General features: G+C 39.9%; 1 protein-coding gene and 1 long non-coding RNA gene across 9 annotated transcripts in view; one reads left to right on the top strand and one right to left on the bottom strand.

Moving 5' to 3' along the window:
• CHD2 (chromodomain helicase DNA binding protein 2) overlaps nt 1-27,177 on the bottom strand; it is a 112,164-nt gene that overhangs the window by 42,257 nt on the left and 42,730 nt on the right. For all 8 annotated transcript variants that reach the window (NM_001102181.2, XM_059879128.1, XM_059879125.1 and 5 more), the window contains 11 exons: nt 24,698-24,914; nt 22,822-22,911; nt 21,750-21,940; nt 11,188-11,376; nt 9,343-9,505; nt 8,858-9,010; nt 7,057-7,128; nt 3,822-3,971; nt 2,985-3,133; nt 1,740-1,836; nt 1,234-1,326 (listed from right to left, as the gene is read on the bottom strand). In NM_001102181.2, coding sequence (NP_001095651.2) covers nt 1,234-1,326; nt 1,740-1,836; nt 2,985-3,133; nt 3,822-3,971; nt 7,057-7,128; nt 8,858-9,010; nt 9,343-9,505; nt 11,188-11,376; nt 21,750-21,940; nt 22,822-22,911; nt 24,698-24,914 — 1,564 coding nt within the window. The remainder of the gene's footprint in view (nt 1-1,233; nt 1,327-1,739; nt 1,837-2,984; nt 3,134-3,821; nt 3,972-7,056; nt 7,129-8,857; nt 9,011-9,342; nt 9,506-11,187; nt 11,377-21,749; nt 21,941-22,821; nt 22,912-24,697; nt 24,915-27,177) is intronic.
• LOC132343330 (uncharacterized) lies at nt 6,202-7,091 on the top strand. Its single transcript, XR_009492093.1, has 3 exons — nt 6,202-6,693; nt 6,777-6,904; nt 7,017-7,091. It is a non-coding gene; the product is annotated as an uncharacterized lncRNA (long non-coding RNA).

Genomic DNA, 27,177 nt, shown 5'->3' on the forward strand with positions numbered 1-27,177 from the left:
GACTTCATCACAAAGTACTGCTTCCTCCCAAACACTTCTCAGTCCTAGTGGGTCTACCACACATAATCATCCATGTAGCCTCTTACCCTCTTCTCTAACATGCTCGGAACCAACCAATGATGAATCCACTCAACCACATTCTCACTTGAATCTGGGCAACTCTTTGCCACTTTGATGACTCTTCTGTGCCTCCTAAGCCAATCTTCCACCTTGGGATGAACAACTGATCCAGTTTTTCTGACCTCAAGTAATGCTGGAGAGTCATTTGATCCTGCTGACTTGCTCTACCATGAAGCCCCACCTTCTAAATTCAGCTCTAGTCCCTATCAAGTTCCTCCCAGCAACTCCTGGCCCCTGGATGGCACCATCCCCAAACTTCTCCACTTCTCAGTAAACACCTCACTTACTGGTAAGTAAGGTCACCACCTGGAGCTTCTACATCTTCTCTCCCCTCTCCTTCCAAAGTGGATTCTTCTTTTGTCTTTCGAAGGCCAGTTCTCCCATCTGTGCTTTTGATTGTATCCCTTCCAGTCTCCTCCTGGGCAATGTGTAACCAATTATCCTTCTTTCCTTAGAACTTCCAGTGTTTTCCTATTCTCAAGCTCTTTCCTCAAGCTAGAAACATGGTAACACCTTTAAAAAACCTTATCTTGCCTGACCCTTCATCATTATAAATTACTTTCACTGTTTTCCTTACTAAGTTTTTTAATAAAGTCTATACTCAATGCGGTCACCTCCTACTCATCCGGTATCCAGCTTTTGCGTTTGGTCCTGATCTCATTTAATTTTCTATCAAATACCACCAACCATCCCACAACTTCCCTAATGCCACGAAGTCATCAGGAGCCTCCCCACTGCCACGTTCTATTTTCACACCTCTGACCTCTCTTTGTTATGATTCTATTAACGTCTCTCCCGGAGCTCCACATTATCTAGTTCTCCACCTGTCCCACTGACAGCGTATTTGCAGCCTTACTCACACCAACTATTTTTCTTCTGTCCACTGACTCTGGGCAAGATGGACTACTTCGGTGGTCACCCCCATGGGAAGGACTGTACAGTCTATATTCACACCATACTTGGAACTCTGGAGAGTGATTTTAAGGGGTATGAATTAAGTTAGGTAAAAAGAAAAGCACAGAGTGTCTTGCACTGACAAAGTACTGACAGGCATTACTTATTATTGGTTCACAAATCAATGCCAAGGACTTTCTCAGACAATGATTTTAATACCTTAAATTGTGACAGAAGTTCATCTGTTGCACTTGTTGAGACTTCATTCTCTCTGGTTTCAGCCAAGCGCAAAATTTCATCTATATCCATTTCCTAAAAGAACATGGTGAAAAGCCAACAGTGGTCAGCATTCACTGAGAATACTGGTGCAAATAAACCAACGCTCTTCTCTGATTCCATTTTCTTTTACACTCACAGTTTTTATAATGTTTTATATCCAACATTTCAAACTACTATTTATACAAATCATAGGATGACACTTCAGAAATTTCAAGAAATAAAATTGGAATAAAAAACAGCAAAGTCAAAACCCTCCATGATTTTCTCATTCTTTCCCATTCAATTCTGTAAGCACTTTCAGCCATATAAGGAAAAAGAGAAACTATGTTCTGCAAGTAACTACTCTTTCTTTAGAAAAGTCTCAGGCTCAGAATGTGCTTCCAGAAAAGTTTAGACTCTCACAGATGATACTTATCAAGACATTCTTTCGCCTTGCTATTAATTACCTGAGGCTCTGATTCTTCCCCTTCAAGCTCTTTGAAGAGATCCTCTGCTCCAAATTTCAAAATCGCCGTCAGCTCTTCTTTATTAAAAGGATTTGAACTGTAGAAGTAAAATGTAGTTGTAATCTCTTAGGGACATCAAATAACCTCTACTGAGTTCTAAATATATATTCTTCCTAAAGAGGTCCAACTACTGGTGAGAACAGAAATTCTGCCACAAGAAAAATGATCTCACAAATATTTCATGGTTTTTAATCCACAGGATGAGTCTGCAGTGGTAAACTTAACAAAAGACTAAGACAGCAATTATTTTCTGGTTGGTTCATATATTTACATGAGTAAGCAAGAAAGGTAATTAGCAACATGACAGAAGGGAATCCTCTATTCATCCTTTAATTCAGAAAGTTATTGTTCACCAAGAATTTTCAAACACCTGCTCTCTGGTCCAAAATAAAAGAACAAGCTTTTTCTGTCCTAGTTTTCTTTTTAGTGGAAAATCATCATCACCTAATTAGAAAGGGCTCATTTGATTTAACCTGTAACACAACTGTTAAGACTGCCACAGAAGATACTCAACAACCTGGTCAAAATGTAAACTCTCTAAGAGAAATTGTTGTGCTTCCAAATAAAGCTAGCTGAAACTTAACTATTTTCCTTTCATACCCTTTTGTTTTCAGTAGGAAAGGCAATCTCCACACCCAACATTTTTACCAATAATAAGAAACGGCTGCCAACTCAACCTGCTGCAGCCTCGCTGCTGAAAAGTCCAAGGCAATACGTGCCAGGCAGGAAGCCTGAGGGCGAGCACACAGCTGCCACTGCTGCTGCTGTGTCGTACAGGACAGGCAGAGGCAAAAGCAAGAGGCTGGAGAGGAGGGCAGCAAAGACAAGAGGGCACACGCAGAGGGCTGGTACCCCCAAAAAAATGAAAAAAGAGGAGGGCAGCAAAGACAAGAGGGCACATGCGGAGGGCTGGTACCCCCAAAAAAAATGAAAAAAGAGGAGGGCAGCAAAGACAAGAGGGCACACGCAGAGGGCTGGTATGCCAAAAAAAAAAAAAAGAGGAAGGAGAAATGGGGAAGGCAAAATAAAATCAAAGTGCCATCTTGCAGTTTTGGCTTGGTCCTTTCCAGGTAATCAACGGATTAATGTCTGTTGTAGAGCATCTCATGAGAAGAATGAATGAATTACACAAAATGACAATGTAAAATTGATGTCTGCTACCTCTCCCACCTTTCTGGCACTTACTTGGACCTCCCAGAGTTGTTTTCCAGAACCGTTCGGCCAGTGGTATCCATGCGCTGAATCACCAGGTGGTCCAATACCATCTTCTTCTTGGCCCGTTCTATGATCTCTTCCTCCACGGTCCCCTTTGTAACCAAGCGGTAAATATTTACCTGTAGGAAAAGGCAATGTTATGCTTATGGCCTGTTCACACACATAGAAAGTTATTTCTGCCTAAAACCAAGAGGGGAAATTAAAAAAAAAAAAAAATCTGTTCTCTGCTATGGCTTACTACTTGTAAGTCATTGATCCAAGCAGACAACTTAAGCATTAATATATATTATATCTTCTACTATGGGCAGCATGCTACATTCTTAAATAAAAATTGCCTCTAAGAACTATTATTATAGCCTTGACCTAACAATAAAAATGCTGCTGAAGAATTATCTGTTTTACCAAAACTGAATCTCCAACCACATATGAAACTTAAATGGTAGCTAATACTGGAACAGACTTTGAAATTCATCCTTGAAGGAACAAGTGCGTACTTGAGCAGCATACAGCAGCGCTAACACTGACCATGTTAACAGAAGTAGACTGTGCTGAACAATGTGAATATCACAACTTTTCTATACAAAAACAGAAATTTTTAATTCTAAGTCTATTCATCATGCACCTTTGAGTAAGCCAGAAAGTTACTGGTCATACACGTTACAAACAGTGAAAAAGAGCCGGTCCATAACTACAGGCTCATCTCATCTCAGCCCTAAAGACAGCGTCTCTCTACGAGCTAATTAACAGGTATCTACCCAGAGACAACGACCTCCCCTCCAAGCCACATCCAAAGGCTTCTCCACTGACCTGCTTCTTCTGACCAATTCTGTGGGCTCGGGCTTGTGCCTGCAAGTCGTTCTGGGGGTTCCAGTCAGAGTCAAAGATGACAACTGTGTCCGCTGAAGCCAAATTGATTCCCAGGCCACCAGCCCTTGTCGAGAGCAGGAAACAGAAGTCCTGTACACAATGCAATATACTACTTTATGCAGTGGCCTCTCAGAAACAGCCTCACAGTCCAACAAGCCCTCACACCTGGAAACCCCTGCAGGTGCGAAGAAAAGTGAGATATGATGGACAAACTTTATGGAGGCTACAAGAATGTCAGGGACTTGATGGCAGAGTGAATTTTCATTTGATTAAAAGGTAAGAGTTGGTGCAATGAGCTAAGGGAGTCAAGTAGAAATGGATAAGGCAATAGGAGCAGAAGAATTAGTGGTCTTGCCCAACTAAAGCTAGTATACAAGTAGTTAACAGAAAACAGACAAACTTAGTTATCAACAGATCACTTCAGTGTGTTGTCTACACACTTATTTCCTGGGTAAAGGAGAGTTATGCCATGTAAGGCAGGCAGTCCGTATAAGCAAGGAAACTTTATTGAGCAAATGTCCATTCATTTATTAGGCTGCTGAGGAATACAGAAACACTGTACTGACAGGCGACATGACGGAGCCACTGGTAGCACAGGGCCCTCAGTCACCACAGACACACACCAAGGAAACCAGGGAAGGACAAGCTGAAGAGCCGCATACGGGAAAGACCCAGGCCCTGATGCATCCCAGCTTCCACAGCAACGGCATAACAGAGACTGGGCAGGCAGCCCACGCCCATCTGCATCTCGTGAAGGTGGTATCTGCATCTCAAACACTGGTAGTTCTGAGTTATCTTTTGATAGATGGCTGTACTTAATACATATACATAAATGCAATGAAAGGGTCTCCCCAGTCTGAATAACAGTCATTCACCAACACTGTCGGAGAACTAAAAATAGAGAGAGCTGTCTCACAAGAACTTTAAACAGTTCCAAGAGAGAACTGATCGCCAGGGGTGTTGAAGCACTGAGTCTGTGATCCTTGGTAGAAATACCCAGCAGTTCCACACTCTAGAGCGAAGCCCACAGGTAAACACTTGAGAATAAGACATCTAAAACATAAACGACATCTGAGCTCTGAATGATCATAAAAAATTATTTTCAATGGCATTCTTTATCAAAGGTAGTATGCAGTATATTAAGATATTAGTTATGTCTATTACCAAATAGGTAAAGGTTAAAAAAACTATGAAACTAAAGGGTGAGGTAAAACAGAAGTATTCATACATAAAAGTATAAATATAGGGACTTCCCTGGTGGTCCAGTGGCTAAGACTCCACGCTCCCAATGCAGGGAGCCTGGGTTCAATCCCTGGTCAGGGAACTAGATCCCACATGCCTCAGCTAAGACTAGGCACAACCAAATAAATTAATACATTAAAAAGTATGAATATAAATTGTTTGGAAAAAGTGATTCAGCAAAAGGCACTAAAAACCTTTTTTACATGCTCACATCCTCTTAACTAAACATCTGACAACAATAAAATGGTTAAATAAATGAGGGAATAGGCATGAGAAATATTAGAAACCATGATTTTTAAAATCTTTAAATGATACGGAGAAAATGCTTCGAGTAGAATTTTGAATGAAACGTGACAACAGGACTATATGCAGCCTGATTCCAACTGGGGCAAACATATAAACAAATAAACGGTTTCCTCTGGGATGAATGAAATGGACCCAAATGATACGAATAGCAAGCTGCAGAGCGAGTTTGTACAGCTTTTCTTCTTGGTACTCTTCACCAACTTGCAAAATTTCTAAATGTGCATATAATCCTTTTCCCCAGTAATAAAGTACATAAATTTTTAAATTAATTTAAGAAAGACTCAGGTTTGCAGAAAATGGTAGAGAAACCATTTTCTCCTTCTAGCCATGGGGAAAGGGCTGAGTGGAGAACTATGAAGAAACTGACTTTAGTTTTTTCTGACACAGGGCAGTACAAGACATCTAACTCACACTGAGTTTAAACCTAGAGTAGGGCACAAAAGCCAACCTCAGCACACTCTCAATAATGGAAACAGCTGACACTGACGGCACGCTTGCTCAGGGCTGCGTGCTGACTGTTACTCTGAAGTCGCCACCGCAGGGTTACGAAGCGGGGAGCAAAATCATGTCAAAGTTCACAGGTGAGGAACTCGGAGGAGGGAAAGGAGGAGTGGGAATTAGATGGTTATCAATAGTTTTAATAATTCAATTCCTCTTGTCCTTGACTATTCAGAGCCTTGGTTCTGAAGAGATTAGTGTCTAAAACTCCCCAAGGAAACTAAAATTTTAAGCTAGAGAAGAAGCCAGAATACCACAGTCTAATTGGGCCTGTGTGCAATTCGAGGGGCAGGAGTCCTGACTCTCTGGAGTGACAGATGCAGTGCTTAAAGCTCATGAGAAGCAGAAAGTCAAGTCCGGTCTTTCTACACAGAAGAGCCGCCTGGGCTTCAGAGGCTCCCACGCTCTCTCCACAGACTGCTTAGTCCCACCTCCAGCACTCTCCTTGGCCTCCTCCCCTCCTCATACCACTACAGCCCCCCACGCTAAACCTCTTCCCCCTCCTTCTCTCAAATCCCACGGTATTTAACAGCTTGACAGGCACACATTACAAGGTTACACGGCTTCTAGCTTGTCCTAAGGGCTCTTCCACACAAGCCTTAAAAACAAAATACTTCATATTGCCAAATTCAAGCTGAACACCTAACAGATGGACCGACGCTGCTATCAGCCCAAGCAAGGGAGTTAAGCCACATCCCTGCCAAGGTCCAGCAAATCTGAGACACCACAAACACACTTTCTAAGACTCAAGTCACCAAGAGTACAGGTCAGAACCTTCTGAATTAGCACACGTGTCAAAGTTAATCCTATTGGTCAGCCCTCCACAACCTGGCCTTGTTTTTCTTCTAGGCTCAGAAATTTGTCATCTGGGAGCACCAGAGAGCACTCGGTTGATATCAGAGCTACTCTGCCATTAATTCAGCCCAGGGAAGAGAAACAAGCATGGATATGCTTTTCGGGGGTGACAACCAAACAAGGTAAGAGCCACCTTTTACATCGGTGATTTCTCTTATCAGGTAGGACACTGTACTGTGAACTGTTTCTGAAACAGAGTACATTCAGCTAGAAAGGCTTTCCCCCTTGATACAGAGCCCAGACTGCCCAAGTAACAAAGCCACGCATGCCGTACCTCAGACCCATCTGCGTTGAAGTGGTCCAGCGCCTGTTTTCGGATTTCTCCCTTGATGGAACCATCCAGACGCTGTAAAAATAAACCACGAGAAAATCATAAGGTAGGAAAATCAGCTGCACTCAAAATAGAACAGAAGACTTGAAACCTTCCTCACTCCAACACCCTCTGAGTAAAAATAACCAGAACACACTGGCCAAGTGCCGTCCAGGGCTGTGCTTGAGCAGCACACCCAACATGCCCCAAGCTCTCTGGTTACACACTCAAGCTCAGAAGCTTCTGGTTCTGAGGGCCACCTAGGTCCATCCAAGGATGAGAATTGCCGCTAGGACATAAGGAGAAAGACGGCAACCACGCTGTGCTTAGAGGCTTTGTCTGATTCTCCATCTGTGGGTACTCAAGAAATCAGGAAACACTACCACTGCTCACCTCACAATTAGCTCCTGCGGAAAAGTGACGCTCCTAAGTTAATATGGCTGAAAGCTGCCCTCATGTTAACTGCTATATACAGCAAAAAATCCTTTACATAATTTTGTGTGGAAGACATTTCCCCACAATATTGAAAACATTCAGCTGGTCATATACCCCAGCTTTTCCAAAAACTAAAGCATTCAAGCAGCCAAAATGTATCCTCAAGAGAGCCTCTGGCATTTCCCAGCACATACAATTCTTACATTAGACTGTATGTCAACTCTAGGTCCAAAACAATGTCACTGTAGAGATACCATAACATGTGGATACTGAAGAATTACTACCTGTACACTGTATATAAAGCATTTCTCACTCTTTAAAATCATTTTCATATTGCTGCCCCTTAATCACCACTTGAGACAAACTATCTCATTTTACAGAGGGCAAAACCGACCAGACAGATGTTGTCCGCTAGCCAGTCATCAGTGGCGGGGCGGGGCGGGATCTGGAAGGACCCACAGCTCAGCGCTCTGCCCACCAAACCCAGAGCCACCTGAACACAGGCAGAATCACATGTGGGAACCCCCTTTCTTCTTTCTGACTACCAAGTCTACCTGACAGCCCTGACCCAAAGATAAGTCTTGAAATCAGAAAACCCAAATGCCCTCTTTTTAGTATTCTCACTAAGCGAAGGCAACAGGCATGATAACCTGAGCAGACACCAGACTACTCACTCCCTAGAGAAAAAAGTAACATCTTATTTCACTGATGCCAAATGATGAGCCAGACCTGAAAGCAGCCAGGGATCAGATGTACTGAAAGATCACTGACTCTTTCTGCTGTGCTATTTCTGATAATAACCACAGTATCAAGACAGCTGCTGAAAGACCACACCAGGTATTATGGATGTAACTAGGCCTTTCAGGGTACTTTGAAAGACAATCTGCACTGAGTTTTAAAGCTTGGTCTTCTTAGAATCACTAGCTTCAAGTATCTTCAATATCAGCCTAACTTCATTAGTTCATCCAAAACTAAAGAAAAACTTATGTAATAATGTTAGGCCAAATAAATTGCACATATGCCTATACATAGATAACAGATAAGTTTTTGTTTTTTTATTGTCTAACATGCAGAAAAATATTATGCTAAAGAAACTCCTTCTTCCTCCTTATTTTTCTCCTAATCTTACTGGAGATTAATGAATGAAGACAAAAACTCTTAATTTTACAAAAGTAAAATTAAGACCCTCCTGGACTCTTAATCTCAATTTGTTTCAAACAAGAAAACTCTTTGTTTTCTACCTGAGGCTAATTTAACAAGCAAAGCATACAACCCAGGAGGGAGGGAGGGAGAGAGGAAGGGAGAGACCCTAAGTACCGAGCATCCTTACCTGGAAAGGGTAGTGCTTAATAGTCAGGTACTCAGCCAGGATATCCAACATCCTCACCATCTGAGAGAAGATAAGGACTCTGTTTCCTCTTTCTCGAAGTCTTGTCAACAGTTTATCTAATAGAATCAGCTTCCCACTGCTCCTGATCAGGGACTGAAGAACGAAAAGACACGATCATGATCAAAAGGATACTTCAATCTGCCCTTCACCTCTAAGAGTTCATATTTTTAAAATCATCTTAAAGCTTCTGGAAGCCTTCTGCAATCTAGCTGACAAGCAATTCCTAAAATGCTCTTTACCTGGTATCTGTGACAATATACTTTCCAGATTTTTCCTAGCTATTTGGTTTTCCTCACCTGTTTTTAAAGCTTCTTTTGATGCTCCTTGAAGAGCCATCAGGGAGGAAAAGGAGTGTTTTGAGTAAAAGCATCTACAGAAATTAAATTGTCCTTAAGAAACTAATTACAAACAAGGTAGGCACACACCAGAAGAACTTCCTGTCCATTTTCCCTTTCGTTTTCCTCAGGGGGCTTAATCAGGTGACAGTGGTTGCAGCATTTCTTCAGTTCCATCACAATATTAAGGAAGCCAGATGTGCTTCCTCTTGTTCCTTTGGCGAGAGCCTTGTAATTCCTGGTCAGAATCCATCTGCAAAGTAAGACAATAATGGTATTATCAGATGCAAAGGAAGAGAACAGGGTATACCAGAAGATTATAAAAGGAAACACTATGACTGAGGGCATGGGGGCGGAGGGGAACTGAAAAGGCGAGGAAGGGCGCTTTACCTTCTATCTCCTGCCACCTCAGCAGGAGCCCTCACACACCTCCAGAGCCAGACCATTCAACTAAGGACGCTTTACCTTCTATCTCCTGCCACCTAACCAGGAGCCCTCACACACCTCCAGAGCCAGACCATTGAACTAAGGGCGCTTTACCTTCTATCTCCTGCCACCTCAGCAGGAGATCTCACACATCTCCAGAGTCAGACCATTCAACATTCTATCAGGTATTCAACCTGGCTGAGCACAGCAATATTCAACCTGGCTGAGCACAGGAATATTAAGAGAGGATAATAACAATAAAAAACTGATGTATGATGCAGGGAGCTCAATGATTAAGGTGCTATGGGACAACCTATAGGGATGGGATAGGGTGGGAGGTAGGAGGGAGATTCAAGAGGGAGGGGACATATGTATACCTATGACTGATTTATGTTGATGTATGGCAGAGACAAACACAATATCCTCCAACTGAAAGTAAGTACTTTTTTTTTTAGAAAGCCAAGGCAACAACAACAACAACAAAAAAAAATATATATATACTAGAACATATGTTACATTTATATATTTCACATAAACAATGACTATCACTGAAGCTGTCTTTAATATAGTATAAAAGTGGAAATTAAGCTATCACAAATTAGAAAATCAGTTAAATAAATGAGATATATCAATGACAGAAGCTACATATCCATTTAAATTGTGTAAAAGGGAGTTTTACAGAATACAGTGCTCATGATGAGTGTGTTTTACAACTCAGTTTGGAAAGAAGGGAGGACGGGGTGCGTGAATATTCACACATATCCAAATAAGCTCTAACCACAAACCCCAAAATATGAGAAGCACTTTTCTTCTGCACTGTGAAATTTCTTTACGCTTTCAGCAATCACATGTTTTAGGAACCCATCTCAAAGAGGGATGGCTCAAAGACTACAGCACTATTTATAAAAGTTAAGATTTGGAACTATCCAAATGTCCATCACTAGGGGACTAGTAACAAACTTTTCCACAGATCCACTATGCGGTTGTAAAAAGCAAGGGCTGTCTGCCTCTGTACACCACTGTGGAGTGTTCCCAGCACAGCTGTCTGGCATCAGTAAGTGAAAAAAGTAAGGTACAGAAAACTGCACAGTGTGCTACCATCTGTATAAGAAGACAAAAGGCCCGAAGAAGCTAGCGTGTATCTGCTTCTATTTTAAAAATTAAAAATAAAGGAAAGATAAACACTAAGACTTTTAAATATAACAGTAATCATTACCTAAGGAGAAGAGAAACTGGAATGGAGGAGACAAGAATGAAGGCAGGTCTTTGAACAGGCCAGACTTGGCAGTTTTGGCTTTGGAGCTCTGTTAACTATTAGTAATCATCAACAAAATTAAACAAAGCAATTCCTTAAAAATAAATTTCCCTCTCTCCGACCACAAATAAACTGCTATTTAAATCTGTGTTGAGACTTCACTAAAAAAGGCAGTTTACCTGTCAGTTCTCTCTCTCATGTGTTCCTGGCACTGATCTTAATCCCAGTCGGGCCTGACTCAGCCAATGACTTACTTGTAATACTGTTTCTGAAGGGCTGACATCTCCACTCTGAGAATCTGTTCCACTTTGGCAGGAAGAGATTTCTCCACATCTTTCTTCACTCTTCGGAGAAGGAAAGGCTCTAGCACCTTATGAAGACTCTGATAGCCATTCTCTCTCCCTTTCCCATGGTCTTCTTCAAAATCTTCCCAGAACTCAAACCTAGAGATAAAACAGAACAGTGTTACTCAATTACACAGAAAAAAAAAAATTTTTTTTCCCAATTAAAATTTCTTTTTTAAGGAACCAACTAGAAAAAAAAAAAAGTCCGTTAAAAAAAATGAGTCTTCCCTATAAGGATAAATAAATTTTATCTTTCACTAGCTCTTGAATATAAGAGCAGGGAAAACAAAAGGCAAGGAAAAATCAACTGAAACAATTTCATAAGTCTATACTGGATAATAGCAGGTTTCCAATTCTGACACTGGATCCAGGGTTCACAAAATATTTCAGTAAATCATGCAATTAGTACATAAGTAACAAGTTATTGTGATAAAATGTTAGGCAGAAAATTAATCATAAGCTATCGTTTAATAAGCTGCAATTTACAGGGAAAACAATATTCAGAGATAAAAGAATAATTAGTGGTGGTATCAGGGCTGTCACCAAATGTAAAAACTATATCGTTTCCATCAGTCATCCTTACTGCCCACAGATTTAAAAGTTAATAGATCACAATGACAATCAACCACACAACAACCCCCAGACAAGAAGAATGATGTAAGTGATACAAATTTAATACTAACAGAACTTGGAGGCACAAAATTTATCAATGAAATTTAAAGACAAGTCACCCATAACAAATTCTGCCTGGACTCTACAGATCAAAGTTTCTCCTGTGTAAATATTAATTCAACCATCTTTCGATCACTAAAGGACCTGTGGCAGAAATTCAGTATGGGACACTATGATCAAAGCTCTTTCAAAAATAAAAATTGAAAGAAGTTTCTTTCATGGGGCTTAGAAAAATATAAGCTTGCTGACTTGCCAAATGAAAGCCAAGAAAGCACTTGGAAGAAGCTGCTTAGTTCTGTGTACAGACTGAAGCTCAGTGGGTGAGATGAGGCCCTGCTGTGCCGAGGTCAGTCAAGTCCCGGAATTATAAGCTCAGGACTTGACACTACCTAGAGCTACCATGTAATGAGATCTCTGATAAGAGAGAAAGTCAAATGCCAGCACTGCCTCTGGGCACAAGGATGTTAACTGTCTGCTGCCATTTCTGATCTCAGGAACGGCCAAGCATGCCATCAGGCACCAGGAGCATCAGTTTCAAGCCCAGTGACACCTGGCAATGCCTGAAACAACCACGTTCAGAGAGGCAGAGAAAACAACCTTTAGAGGTAGCGATCTGAGAATACCATTAAAGCTTCTCCCTCGACAAACCAAAGGCACACTGTATTCTGCCATACTGCTTATGAAAAATAAGAACATAAATTGAAGAATTAAAACTGATAAGAGGATTAAAAGGAACAATGTAAAAAATGAGGTATCTCAACAGCATCTCAACGCAAAATGTATGAGGCAACTGGAAATGAAAGACCATTCCTATACATCAAGCTACTTTCTGAAGAGCTGGGAGATAAATAATTTCAAGGGAATGTTTTAATTTACATAACACATTTTAATTAAAACTACACTAGTCTAAAAACTTAATAAACTTTTTTTTAAAACAAGACTTACTGCTCCTACTGTTTTAGGCAACAAGTATTTTCACCCACCTAGTGTATTCTTATTGCATTAAAAAAGTTAATATGAGATATTATTTCTTAGATATATACTAAGTTATTTACAAACTGCCTATGGCTGCTTTCTGTCTATACAGCAGATGAGTAGTTGTGACAGAGACCATATGCCTAGTTGAAATGTTGACTACCAAGTTCTTTAAGAAACATGTGCTGGTCCATGCAGTGGACAACTGTCAGTTTTTAATACCACGGATATAAAAGGTATACCGTCATCATGGTGAACTTATAATGATACCACATCACAGCCTATAGAGTCACTATTTTAACTATTCCTCTGTTAATCAACTTCTGTATTTATTTAACATATGCGTCTCACCGAAGTAGAAACAATTCTGCATTTTCCAGACCTTGGGATTTTGCATAAACAGAAGCTCACTCTAATGAGGAACAACAAAGAAGAAAATTAAATCAAAGCAGGGAGAACAGTATACTAGAAGTCCTGTGATAAATATGTGAAAGGAAAAGTGCAAAAAAATTCACAGACTGGACTAGACAGCAGAAGCAAAACAACAACAACAAAACACTAAGAGATAAAAATCTCCGAAAATACTCTATCAAACTAAGTTATTTTGTAAGGTGGGTATGAAATACACATTTGCACATGATTATGTGTATACGCTGAATTCTTTGATGTAGTCGTAGCTCTTTCTCGCTTTAAAAGCAAGCCCCATACTTTGCAAAAACACTACATACAGAACACAGTGGCTCAACGATATGTGTCTCTAGTAAGGGTAGTAACCATAGACAGTAAGGGTGGGCTCCTGGTCAGAGTCGCTATGCAGAAAAGGCGACTGGATCGACTCTGCACAAAGGAAATGCCATCTCAGCTGGTTAAAAAGAACAGTAACTTTTGGATGCTGAGAACAATGGCCTATCACAGCTGAGGAAGGGAAAGTCCGGAAATTATATGAGTAAACCTCTCTTCTGTACAATGACGTTTCTTCAGCGGATCACTTCCCAAAAAGGAACACACGGTTGTAGAGAGCCGTAATGAACCTCAGGACCTACCACAAAGGGTAGGAGGAAGTACAGGATTTGTTGGCCACACAGCAAGCTCAGATGGAAATAAAGGAAAATCTAAACTCCTTAACTAATGGATTTCCTTCTTACACATACACCTTCGTGAAAAATGATTTTTTTAAATGTCTGAAAATAATAATGTTTTAAAAACAAAGTTTACAGAGAAAAAGCTCTCTTACACATACACATGCTGATACACACACACGCATACACACACATACACAAAGTACATCCCTTAACTCCAATCCACCCTCCAATAATTACCCAACTGGCCACATGGAAAACTTTGGCAAACACTAACTGAATGATCATCTCTAGTGGAAAAAAGTAATTCAAAATTCCTCTCTTCAGTTATAAAAACAAAAACATAAAACTTTTTTCCCAAAATGTAGCCCATGCTGGGTGGAACGCTGCAGTTGCTTAAGAGCATCAAAAAATTAATTATGACCATTTAGGAGTCAAAATCCCTACCATCCACCTCGCTAGCCAAGAACAAAAGGACAAATCTTAGCTAGCCATTCACTGGAGGAAACTAAGCATCACGTTTCTTTCTCTAGAAAATGAGCACATAAGTTCCCACAGGCCTCAAGGTTCCTACTATGCAGAATACTTCTACTTCATCTCTATGGTGCTATGAAGAATGCACTATTTCTCTTTAGAATTTGAAATTTAAAGACATGGGCCTGGGTCACAGAAGACCAGAGATTGGCCTCAGTCTATCCACTTATTAACCATATGATATGAGACATATCGATCTCAGTCTATCCAGTTATTAACCATATGATACGAGACACATTTTTCATCACCTAAGGCGGCATATTCTCACTACAATCTGAGGCTAAACATACACAGTATATCAAAAGTCAGATACAAGAAAACAATATGAAAACTCTAATATACTTGAAAATTCTCTTATCCATTTCAGAAAACAAAGATCACTAATAAGTGATACCCCCACTGTTTCTAAACTTTCATTCATCATCTGTTTTATAGCACGCACATTTTGAAAAACACACTGTATAAAAACATGGGCTTCTGCTAATACATGACGGACAGGGTATTCATTACAGAATGGACAATAGAATGTTTAAAAAGAGAAGGGGGAAACTGCCTCCCTCCTCAAAAAGGTGACTGCTATTGACTTACAGAGCTCTGTGGGAGGAGCAGAGGAGCAGGTGAGCAGCAAATGGGACAGGCGAAAGATCAGCAATGAGACTGGGGGGAGGGGGGAGGACGGCAGAATGGGCAATGCGGGGAGGCAGCAGGAACTCTCTCGCGTAGTGCTTCTCAAGGTGGTGACTTCACCCCTCTGGGGGACACTCGGCAATGTCTAGAGACATTTTTGGTTGTCACAACTGAGGAAGGGGGATCACTCCTGGCATGGAGTAGGTAGCGGCCATGGATGCTGAACACCATAAAATGCAAAGGAGAGCCACCCCCCACTTTGCAAAAAAAGAATTATCCAGCCCAAAATGTCAACAGTGCTGAGGTTAAGAAACTCTGTTCCAAGAGAAGGCAGAGGAAGGAGGAGTATAGAGGGGGGCCTCCTCTCTCACAAGTATACTATAGTGAGGATGCCTGCAAAAAAAGGAAATAGTCTAAGCCTGTTCTAAAACTGCTGTAGTAAGAGCATAATCAGAGCAGTCAAGCTTCTCTGTCTTCTGAGGAGTCTTAAACTATTCTTCAAAACTAAAGGTGAAAAGAGAACAGCACAGACAAATGAAGACAGAATTTGTGGGTAGAAGGCCTGCTTTACAAGAAATACTAAACAGAGCCCTTCAGGCTAAAGTGACACCTGACGGCAACTTGACTGCACAAGAAGAAATGAAGATCACTAAAAGATGATAAAGTAAAATGGTAAGTAAGACTGTATAAATATATTTTCTCTTTTCTTAATTTCCTTCAAACACAAGCCTGAATAAAGCAATCATTTTATCACTGTATTCTTGGGTTTAAAACAATGAAGGAGGAGAAAACAGAGCTATACTGCAGAAAAGTTGCTATATTTTACCAGAATTAAATCAGTATTAATTTTAAGAATATTTGATAAGATGTATACACTAAACACCTTGGAGCAACCACTAAAAACTATTTGTTGAAACAAAAGAAGACAGCAAAGAAAAAAGCAAAGGAACAAAAAAGAAATAAGACATATAGAGGGAAAACAAAACAGACATAAATCCAACCATATCAATAATTCTACTAAATGTGAATGAACTAAGTACTCCAATCAAAAGGCAGACATTATCTTACTAGAGAAGAAGGAAAATCCAACTATATGCTGTCCACAGGAGCCACATCTTAAAGAAAGATACAGGGCGAAAGTAACCAATGGAAGCAGTACACTGTGCAGACAGTCGTCAGGAGAGGGCTGAGGAGCTAGAGATCAAAGCAGACCCAGAGAGCGAGAAGCAGCACTGGAGATGAGGAGGGCCGTGCTATAATGGTAACAAGGTCAATACATCAGAAACAAACAACAAATACTGGTTTGGCCAAAAAGTTCATTTAGAGTTTTCTGTACGATGTTATGGAAAAACTCAAATGAACTTTTGGTCAACCCAACATAAATGTGCACACATCTAACAACAGAACCCCCTAACTGACAGAACTGAAAGAAGTAGGTCATTCAACAACTGTAGTTAAATATTAAAACACTTCACTCAATTACTGATAGAACTACTACACATGGGGTCGGCAAGATACGTAGGAGACTGTTAACAAAGGTGACTGAACAGACACAGAATTCTACCCAGCAAAGGCCGAATAAACATTTTTCAAGTATACATGGAATATCCTCAAAAATAAAAAACATACTAGACTATAACAAATAATTCATTTAAAGCATGTGCTCTAAGACAGAAGTAAACTACAAATCATTTTTTAAAAAAAAGAAACCCATGCACAAAAGAAAAAATCAAAAGAGCAATTCAAAAACAGGTGAAAATGAATTAAAACAAAAACAGAAGATAGCAACATTTACGGGCTGCAGCTATAGCAGTACAGGGAGGGAATCTGTATCTTTAAGTACCTATATTGGGAAAAGGAAGAAAAGATCTTAAATCAATAATCTAAGCTTCCATCTTAAGAAAATAGAAAACAAGAAAACTAAATGAAAAGCACAGGGAGACAATAATAAAAATGAGAGTGGAAATAAATGAAATTCTAAATAGAAAAAACAAAACAAACCAATAACCTCCAAAGCTGCTGTCTTTGAAAACATCCCTAATATTGATAACTTTTACCTATTATAAAAAGACCAAGAGACAAGACACAAATTACCATAATCAAAGTATTACTTAGATCAGTATTGATTCTTGAAAAATTAAAAGGATCATTAGGAAATACTAGCTTTATGCCAACAAACAAAACAATTTAGATGAAATACACTAATTCTTAAACACAAATTAACAAAACAAAACAAAGTCAAGATGAAACAGAAAACCTGAATAGACCTATAACTAGAAATGGAAATATTCATTAAAAATTTTCTCACAAAGAAAAGCCAAAGCTCACAAGGCAACACTGGCGAATCCTATCAAATATTTTTAAAAGTAATACAAATCTTAACCAATTGTTTCAGAAAATAAAGGAGGGAATACTATACAATTCATTCTATGATCCTGATACCAAAGCCAGAAAGAAAGACATCACTAAAACAAAAACAAACAAAAAAACTAGGTACCTCAGGAACAAAAATGGAAAAATCTTTAACAAAGTATTAGCAAACTGAATCCAGAAACAGAAAAAGGATTCAACATTACGACCAAGTCAGATTTATCCCAGGAATGAAAGACTGACAATAGCCAAAAGGTAACTAATGCTATATACCACACGGGTGGAATATAGAACAGATATCACATGGTCACCTCCACAGGCACAGAAGAGCAACACATGACAAAATCCAACACAACTCAAGAGCTCGTAAAAACTCTTCAAAAACCAGGAGCACAAGAAAATTTCCTCAACCTTATAAAGAGTACCTAACAAAAATCCTGCAACAGCCTACTCCCACCAACTGTACTCAACATGGAAAATTCTAGCCAATACAGTAAGACAAGAAATAAAAGGAATCTACCTACACTGGAGAAATGAGGTACTACAGCCTTAAGAGAAGATGTGAGTCTAATAAAGAACTTCCATCTAGACCACTTTTAAAAAATTAAAAACCTCTTCAACTCATTAAGGGTGCTGCTACATGGCAGAGTAGAAGGATGTGCACTCATCTTTTCCTGCGAGAACGCCAAAATCGCAACAAGCTGTGGAACAACCATTGACAGGAATATGTTGGAACACAACAAAAGATACCCCACGTCCAAGGACAAAGGACAACAAGGTAAACAATTTAACTTAAAAATGGGTGGAAGACTGAACAGACATACGACCAAATATACACTAATGGCCAATGAACACTTGAAGAGATGTTCAGCACTACTAGTCATTATAGAAACGCAAGTCAAAACACAATGAGATACCACTATTTGCCCACCAGAATGCTGGAATCCAGAAGACTGACAATACACCAAGTATCAGCAATGATAGAAATGAAAAAATTCAAACATTTCTGATGGGAATGTAAAAAGGTAGAGTCTCTTTGGAAAACAGCCGGTAGCTTCTTAAGAAGTTAAATATATACTTTATGAATAATGCAGCAATTCCACTCCCATGTATATAGTCATTAACAAAATAGCCCCAAACTGAAGCAACCCAAACATCCATCAACTGGTGTATAGAATGGAATATGACTCCATAATAAGAGAATAACTCCTAATAAATTCTATAAATTCTATAACATGGGTGAATCTCAAAATAATTATGCTAAGTAAAAGAAGCCAAAAACAAAAGATTACTTATTAGGATTCAATTTAGATGAAATTTTTAGAAAAGGTACATCTCTAGAGATGAAAGCTGTTTAGTGACTGCCTAAGGCTAGAAGTTGAAGCAGGGATTAACTACAAACAGGCAAGAAGGAATTTTTTGCGGTGAGGAACATATTCTAAAGGTAGACTGTGGGGATGGCTGCACAATTCTATAAATTTACTTAAAAAAAAAAAATTGACTTGTATACTTAAAATGGTACATTCCACGGTTGTTGCCGTTTTTCAGTCATCCAGTCTGTCTGACTCGTTGAGACCCCATGGACTGTAGCACGCCAGGCCTCCCTGTCCCTTGACATCTCCCGTACCACATTCTATGGTACATACATTATATTCCCATAAGCTATTTCCTTAGGCTGTCCAAAACATGCTGTGCTCAGTTTATGGCACAGAGTAAGCACTCAAGTCTTCTCCAAATTAAAAAAAAAAAAAAAGTGGCGCTTCATCTATTAACTTGACAATTCTTAATTGAACTGTTTACTGCATGCCACGTACTATTCTAGGTCTGTGGACCACAGATGAATAAACAAACAAGATCCCTGCTACTTCTAAATGCATAATTTAATGGCACAGGATCAGTGAGGAAATAAATGGGGGTGGGGGGGAAGGTGACATATAGAAAATGAAACGGGGTGTGGAAGATAAGCATGTCCAATAAGGAATTTCAGGTTTGCTGGTCATGTAAGGTAAGGCAAAGGTATTAATAAGTGACTTCCCCTCTGAAGATGAGGAGAAAGAACATTCCAGACAAAAAGAATAGCAATGCTTGGACCCACACATATATGGGCAGGTTATCTTTGACATATACAAGACTATACAATGGGAAAGGACAGTTTCTTCAACAAGTGGCACTGGAAGACGTGGACAACTATGTGCAAAAGAATGAAATAGAGCACTTCCTACCACCACACACAAGGATAAACTCGAGATGGATCGAAGAACGAAATAGAGCACTTTCTAACACCACACACAAGGATAAACTCAAGATGGATTAGAGACCTAATTGTAAGACCGGAAGCCGTAAAACTCTTAGAAGAAAACATAGGTAGAACACTGTGACATAAATCATAGCAAGATCCTTTATGACCCACCTCCTAGAATCATGGAAATAAAAACAAAATAATTAAATGGGACCTAATTAAACTTAAAAGCTTTTGCACAGCAAAGGAAACTATAATCAAAGTGAAAAGACAACCCTCAGAATAGGAGAAAGTAATAGCAAATGAAACAACTGACAAAAGAATTAAGTTTCAAAATATACAAGCAGCTCATACAATACTCAATACCAGAAAAACAAACCACCCAATCAAAAAGTGGACAGAAAGATCTGAACAGACATTTCTCCAAAGAAGACATACAGATGGCCAATTAACATATGAAGAGATGTTCAACATCACTCATTAGAGAAATGCAAATCAAAACCACAATGAGGGATCACCTCACCACAGACAGAATGGCCATCATCAAAGAATCCACAAACAAGTACTGGAGAGGGTGTGGAGAGAAGGGGGCCCTCCAGCGCCGTGGGTGGGATGTCAACTGACACACCACTGCGGGAGATGGCACGAGGGTTCCTTTAAAAGCAGGAGTAAAGCCACCATGTGACCAGCAGTGTCACTGCTAGGCACATACCCCGAGGAAACCCAAACCCGAAAAGACACACGGACCCAGTGTCCACTGCAGCACTGTTTACAACAGCCAAGACACCGAAGCAGCCCCGACGTCCATCAACAGACGGATAAAGCAGCTGTGGTACACACACACAATGCCCATAAAAAGGAACACATCTGAGTCAGTTCTAATGAGGTGGATGAACCTAGAGCCTACTGTACAGAGTGGAGTAAGCCAGAAAGAGAAAAACAAATATCGTATATTAACACATATCCACGGAATCTAGAAGGAAGGTACTGACGCACCTGTTCACAGAGCAGCAATGGAGAGGCAGACAGAGAGAAGAGACTTATGGACAAAGGTGGGAAGAAGCAGAAGAGGGTGGGATGAATGCAGAGCAGCATGGAGGCGTGCACACCAACATTCGTAAATAGATGGCCAATGGGAACGTGCTGTATGACTCAGGGAACCCAAACTGCGGCTCTGTGATAACCTAGAGCGGGGAACGGGTGAGAGGTGGGAGGGAGGGGACATATGTACACCTGTGGCTAATTCATGTTGACATATGACAAAAATCAAAACATTGTAAACCAGTCATCAATCCACTAAAAACAATAATAAAATAAAATAAAGAAAAGAATAGCAATGCTTGGCTTGTTAAAGGAACCAGAAGATAGCCAGAATGGCTGGAGCACAATTAGTGGTGGAGAAAATGCTAAGATGGGTCAGATGCTGAGTAGGGTATTCCACATTAGGGTAACAATTTAGATTGCAAGTATCATCAAACACCATTGGATAATTTTAAAGTTTTATGAAATGTACATACCATCTCTCCCACAAAAATCTTTTCAGTAAAGACATCCCACAATTCTTTAAATAGGTAATTGTAACAAATCTCAAGTTGATGCTTTTACTATCAAAAGCTTAGATTTAGGATATTTTATTTTCAGATTGTATACCTTGTATACGCCATTCCAATTATATTGATGACCTTATAGCTACTGGGAGAAGGTATGAAATGTTTTCTATTTATCAACTATTTCCTCCAAAGCATTAAACAATTCAAATGCTTGGTAGACAGTATGCTTTCTTCCTTAACAGACTGATTTCTGAGCTTTCTATCATTTGTTACAAAACATTTCACACTTTTATTGCTGCCTCAGTTCCATGCTTTGCTTTCCCCAGACCATGCCATCTGTTTTCCCTAAGGTCTGCTAAAAAAGTTAAAAAGCATTGGCATTTCAGACATTCTAGCATCTTTTGAAATACATAGGAAGGAGCTTACTTCTCCGGCATAATAAAGTGCAGCAAGGACCAGAGCTCTTTGAGGGAATTCTGAAGAGGGGTCCCCGTAATCAGGAGCCTATGGTTGGACTTGAAATCAATCAGAGTTTTATACAATAAAGAGTCATCATTCTTCAACCGATGGGCTTCATCCACTCCCAGAAAGGCCCAGTTAATACTGCCCAGCACAGTCTAAAGTAAAAACAAAACAGAACGAGCCACCAGGTCAGAAGGGAACCTAAAAATACTTTCAAGTGTTAATCATCTCTGTACAAATACCATCACAAAGGTTTACACAGAAACATTTATTCTTCACTGACTTAAAAGTACGTAAGACTCTTCTGTTTATTCTCTTAGCTGCCAGACTGGTGTTTACTCTAAAGAGCAGGTCATCCTCTAAAACCTACAGGGGGTCTTTCAGGTATCGCTGCATGCCTCAAAGCAAAAACATAAAAACTGGTATGTAAGCTGGGCAAAAACAACACAAAAACAAAACTCATGATTTTGCAGTCTCTCCTTAATTAAGATTCTTCTCTGCCTATTCTCCATCCCAACCCTGAAAGCACAGAAACACCAAGAGCCACAAGCTACTACAAGCCACAGCTTGTAAACAAGCTGAACTTGCTTACACCTATCATCATCAATGGGATCACTTGGCACATACATTTCATAGTAACGGTAGAAGGAGATAATTTAAAAGAGCTTCATTTTTCTGTCCTCTTCACAGAGACCATTCACAATGTCTGTTCTGGAGAAGTGCTTAACAATAAGATGGCAAATGCCTGAGAGGCACTCAAGACCAGCTTCCAATGACTGACCAGAATCTCCTATCAGGTGTGGGCCTCAATCCCCTTTCATCCTGTCTTATTCAATTGGCTTAGGTGACCCAAGGTCCCATTCGACTGTAAGGTTCTAGGGTTTTTTTATATATACATAACCTTAACATTCTTCATGGATTTTCTGTTCTTCATTTGTTGGCTTTTTTAAATAAAAACAGAAAAATAACATGGCAAGGGGGAGGCAGAGACCACACCATTTGGACAAGTTACACTCCTGGGTTACCAATTACACACCTTATCTTTTAAGAGGATCTCATATGTTGTTATAAGCGCATTGAACTTTAGCCTTTTGGTCTGAGAGTGAATCCATTCATATTCTCGTATCTATAAGAGAAAATAGAAATTAAGACACAATTTCTACTTTAAGCCTTCTATATAATCACCAAGTCTTATGACAGATGCAACAAAATATGCCAAATAAAAAATTAAATCTAATTAGAACTTAATGAATACCTAATACATTCTAAACTGATCTAAGCAACCAAAGTACAGAGCAATACAAGTTAAAATTAAAAGATCTATTACTGAGCAGCAAAAACTTTATTGCCAGAATTCAAACAGTCTTCTCTCCATATTCCCCCACCCCAATACATTTGAGAAAAAAATGCATTTCATGAGTAATTAAACCCTGGTGACTTGAACTTATCTAGAGATCTTCCAGAAGGAGAATTTTCTTAAGGAAATATAATTTGATTATTCTTTGGGTAGGGCATACTTTTATTAGTAAATAAAACAAATTCCAACTTCTGACTTGGTCAGAAATTTCATTAATCATATAGCAGTAAGATGTGGCCCCCAATAAGGAGGAAAGGGAGGCTTACAGGATTAAAATACAACCTAGTAAGAATGAAAATAACATCAATGCAAAGAAACATAAAAACTAACACATTCATACAAAAGTATAAAGTACATAACTGGACACCCAGCAAGCACAATGGCCCATGACAAAGCTCCTACAGTTTGGTTATCAAGTTAGGAATGGAGAATGGGTCAAGGAGAGCTTTTGAGAAAATCACCATCAAGTGGGAAGGAAGAACAAAGAAAAGGAGTACTGGGAAGAAAAGAAAGTGTACCTGACCCCACAATTATTTAGAGTTCTTTTTCTTTGCCCTCACCTTTCAGTGCAGTGGTGTTTGAAGCAATTCTACATAATCTAGATTTTCTTTTTTAATGGTTAACGGATGGATCAACAAACTGAGGAACTATTATGTACTTAGAAACTCAAAATTAGAGCAATGAAATCTGTCAGAGTTTAGGTTAGGCAATTTCAATGAAACCATCAGCAACTTCCTAGGAACAGTTCATTCCAACATACATCCAGTGGTGAAAAAGCCCAGGTCTGGGACTGAACACATCCTTGTCCCAACCCCAGCTCTGCCACAGTCCAGCTGGCCTGAGGCCAAGTGTTAACCTCTCTGTCAATTTCCTTCATCAGTTGATTGGAAAGAATATCATCTACTTTAAAGACTATCATAAGGATTATAGGTAATATATATGAAGTACCCAGCACAGGGCCTGGCACACAGTACCTTAAAAAATGTTACTCGTTACCAAGAAAAGATCTGTCAAACAAAGATAAACTTAAGCCCCTGTGTTCCAAGTTCCTGATGCTCAAGTTAACTTTGATATCAGACAAATAATTCTCATGTCTGCTGCTCTGAAATAGCTCACCGTCCTTTTACTCCTTTCTTATAAGTTATATAACTGCCCCATTTTTTAAAAGTTAGGAAACAAATTCTAAGAACTAAAGTATTGTCAGTACTATCCCTGTCAAATACTACTAACATTTCATAAGGTGTAAACTCTATCGCATAATCCTTTGTAAATTAAGTGGTCTTCAAAGCAGACAGAAAAGAAAGAAGAAAAACTTAATACTGCAATCCAACTAGGAAAGATTCCCGTTCATGTATAGCTGTTGTTTTTCTTTACAAAGTAAGCATACGTTTTTAAGACTATCAGAATTGTGTTTTTGTGATACAGAAATCTCCCAGTAACAGGGGCATAGCACAGTGTCAGAAGCACAATTTACTAAAGACTATAATAGCTTTAGGTCAATTTCCCAAATACATTTATAACACAGATTCTATCCCAATTCTTTTTGTTTACACACCGTATTTCTGCTCATCAGGTCACCTATGTAAACCACTACGTTAATCTCTGGTGCCCAGATTTCAAACTCCCTCTGCCATGAGGTGAGGGTGGATAAAGGGACGACTATAAGAAAGGGGCCATACAGCTGGTGTTGGTGGAACAGGTAGGAGAGGAATGATATGGTCTGGATGGTCTTTCCTAGGCCCATTTCATCAGCAAGGATTACACTGTTACTTCTGCAGAAAGAAAAAGATAAAAACAAAAAGATCATCAGTTCACAACAAAAAACAAAACAGTACATGCACAAACAGCAGAGGCATCAAGGCCTCACGATATTCCTCAGCAAGTCAGGGATTTTGAGCCTCAAATGTCTCTCCTCTCCTCTGCAATCGTCTCCTGCGTCAGAAGACAGCAGGGTAACAAGTAATCTAAGTATAATCGAGGTCTGGATTATTGTAAGGGCCGCTTTCCATCTACCTCTTATAACAGAAGGCAGGTTTGGAATAGTGGTGTAAAGCACATGCCCTGGGCTCCATCAATGCAGAAGGCAGAGGCAGACGGGCTACCCCACTCCTGGTGAGCCCTACAGCCTGACAGTCACGGGCCCTTGTTCAGACTGCCCACCCATTCCACTGCCTGCCACTGGGCTACTTAATGCTGTAATCACTACTTTCCAGACCTACATGCCGCAGGTGCACAGAGCTTCCTTTAAACATACTAGTATCTAGCAGGGGTAGGCTGCAGATCAGATCTCTGAATCCTACCCCAGACCTGCTGAATCGGAGTATCTGGAAAAGGGCTCAGAACTCTGTATTGTTAACAAGCACTCCTGGATACACTGTAATATGGGTATACTCCTTGGACCACACTTTGAGACAGACGGCTCTAGAGGACAGGCAGGATTTCAACAGGGTACTAATAGGAAAGGGCTGTCCAGATACTAGGCAAAAACTTTAATTAATTTGACCTAATTTAAACTTAAAAAAATAGCCAGAGTTAGGAAATATGTTCTGGAAATAGAAAAGAGTCCATTTGGCAGGAAACCAGGGATGCATATATGCCATAAGGTTGAAAATATAAAAAGGTTCTTGAAAATCAGGCCACGGGAGGTTTACATATGTATAATACACACTTAATCAGTGGACCAGAGAGAACAAAAACTAATACTCAAGTTAAAGACAACTAACTGATTAGAAAAACAAGACATTTAATTCACCAAGAAGATATCCCTGAGTGATTTCCCTCTTATTTCTCTCACCTTTTCACACCACTGGGGAGGAAACAGGGTTAATTTTCTCCAACATTTCCTCTCCCTAGCAAACTGCCACTGTCCATTTATACACATGAAAGGAGGTCTGATCTGCCTGTTTTTCTGGAACTAGACCAAAACAGCATGTTACTTAACGCAAGGTTCCCACAACCAGGGCCCAGCAGCTAACTGGGCCTTTTTCAGCTGGTTCTGAATTAATGAGTTTAAAGACTCTACAGAGTGTGTCCTGAAGTGTAAAGCAAGAGGATTAGTTACACAACTTCTAAGGCTCCACTGAGCTTGTAATTGTCCTTTAGGAAGCTCACATCTCACTATTCTCAGAAACAAAAATAATCTTCCAGCAATCGAGAACAGGAGTTACCTCAGACCTCCATTCTCAGTCAAAGGAATGGAACCTCAAGATCTTTGTTTCTTACACTGAATGTTAAATATTACATAAATTTTAACAAGAGAAAAAGCAGACGGCTCAACTGGGAAAGTCACATAAACGCATGTCTGTAATGAAAAGCCATCTTTTCAGCGTTGAGAAAAGCAGCTCACACGTCCTTGCTTTGGAGCTGTAGTCTATTCTGAAGTAAGAATTCTTGCTTTGCCACCAAATACTGACGAAATTAAGAGCTGCCATCTGGGGAAGGAATGTGCAGACAGACATAGGTGCTTCCCCTCCCTCCTTCGCCTCTCTGTGCCGCCGTGATGCTGCACATGGGTGTCCGGGCTGGCGCTCTCAGGAATACCAACAGTGCGGAGAAGAGGCAAATGCCAGGTGCCTATCAAACCACGCTCCAAAGCCACTGTCAGGCTTCTAACCCTGAAGAAGCAGCCTGGTTACGCTGGCAAATTTGAAATCATCCATGATCACTGCGCTGTACAAGTTGTTGAGAGCCTCAGAGGCAGGCTTCCTAAGTGTGGAGTGACCAGGCCCAGATTTGATGTGCAACTGAAAGATCTAGAAAAATGGCAGAATGGCCTGCTCCCGTCCCGTCAGTTTGTTTTCATTGTACCAACAACCTCAGTGGGCATGATGGACCATGAAGAAGCAAGATGAAAACACAGGAGGGGAAACCTTTGGATTCTTTTTCAAGGGATATAATACATATTTGCAAATAAAACACCTTGAGGGGGTTTAAAAAGGTACTTTTCACCCTGTATGTTCTATGAGGACAGGAAAATCCTGTCTTGTCTTGGTTCACTATTAAATTCTCAAGGCCTACATGGGTTCCTAATGCACA

Source organism: Bos taurus, chromosome 21, assembly GCF_002263795.3.
Source record: "Bos taurus isolate L1 Dominette 01449 registration number 42190680 breed Hereford chromosome 21, ARS-UCD2.0, whole genome shotgun sequence".
Taxonomy (NCBI): Eukaryota; Metazoa; Chordata; class Mammalia; order Artiodactyla; family Bovidae; genus Bos; species Bos taurus.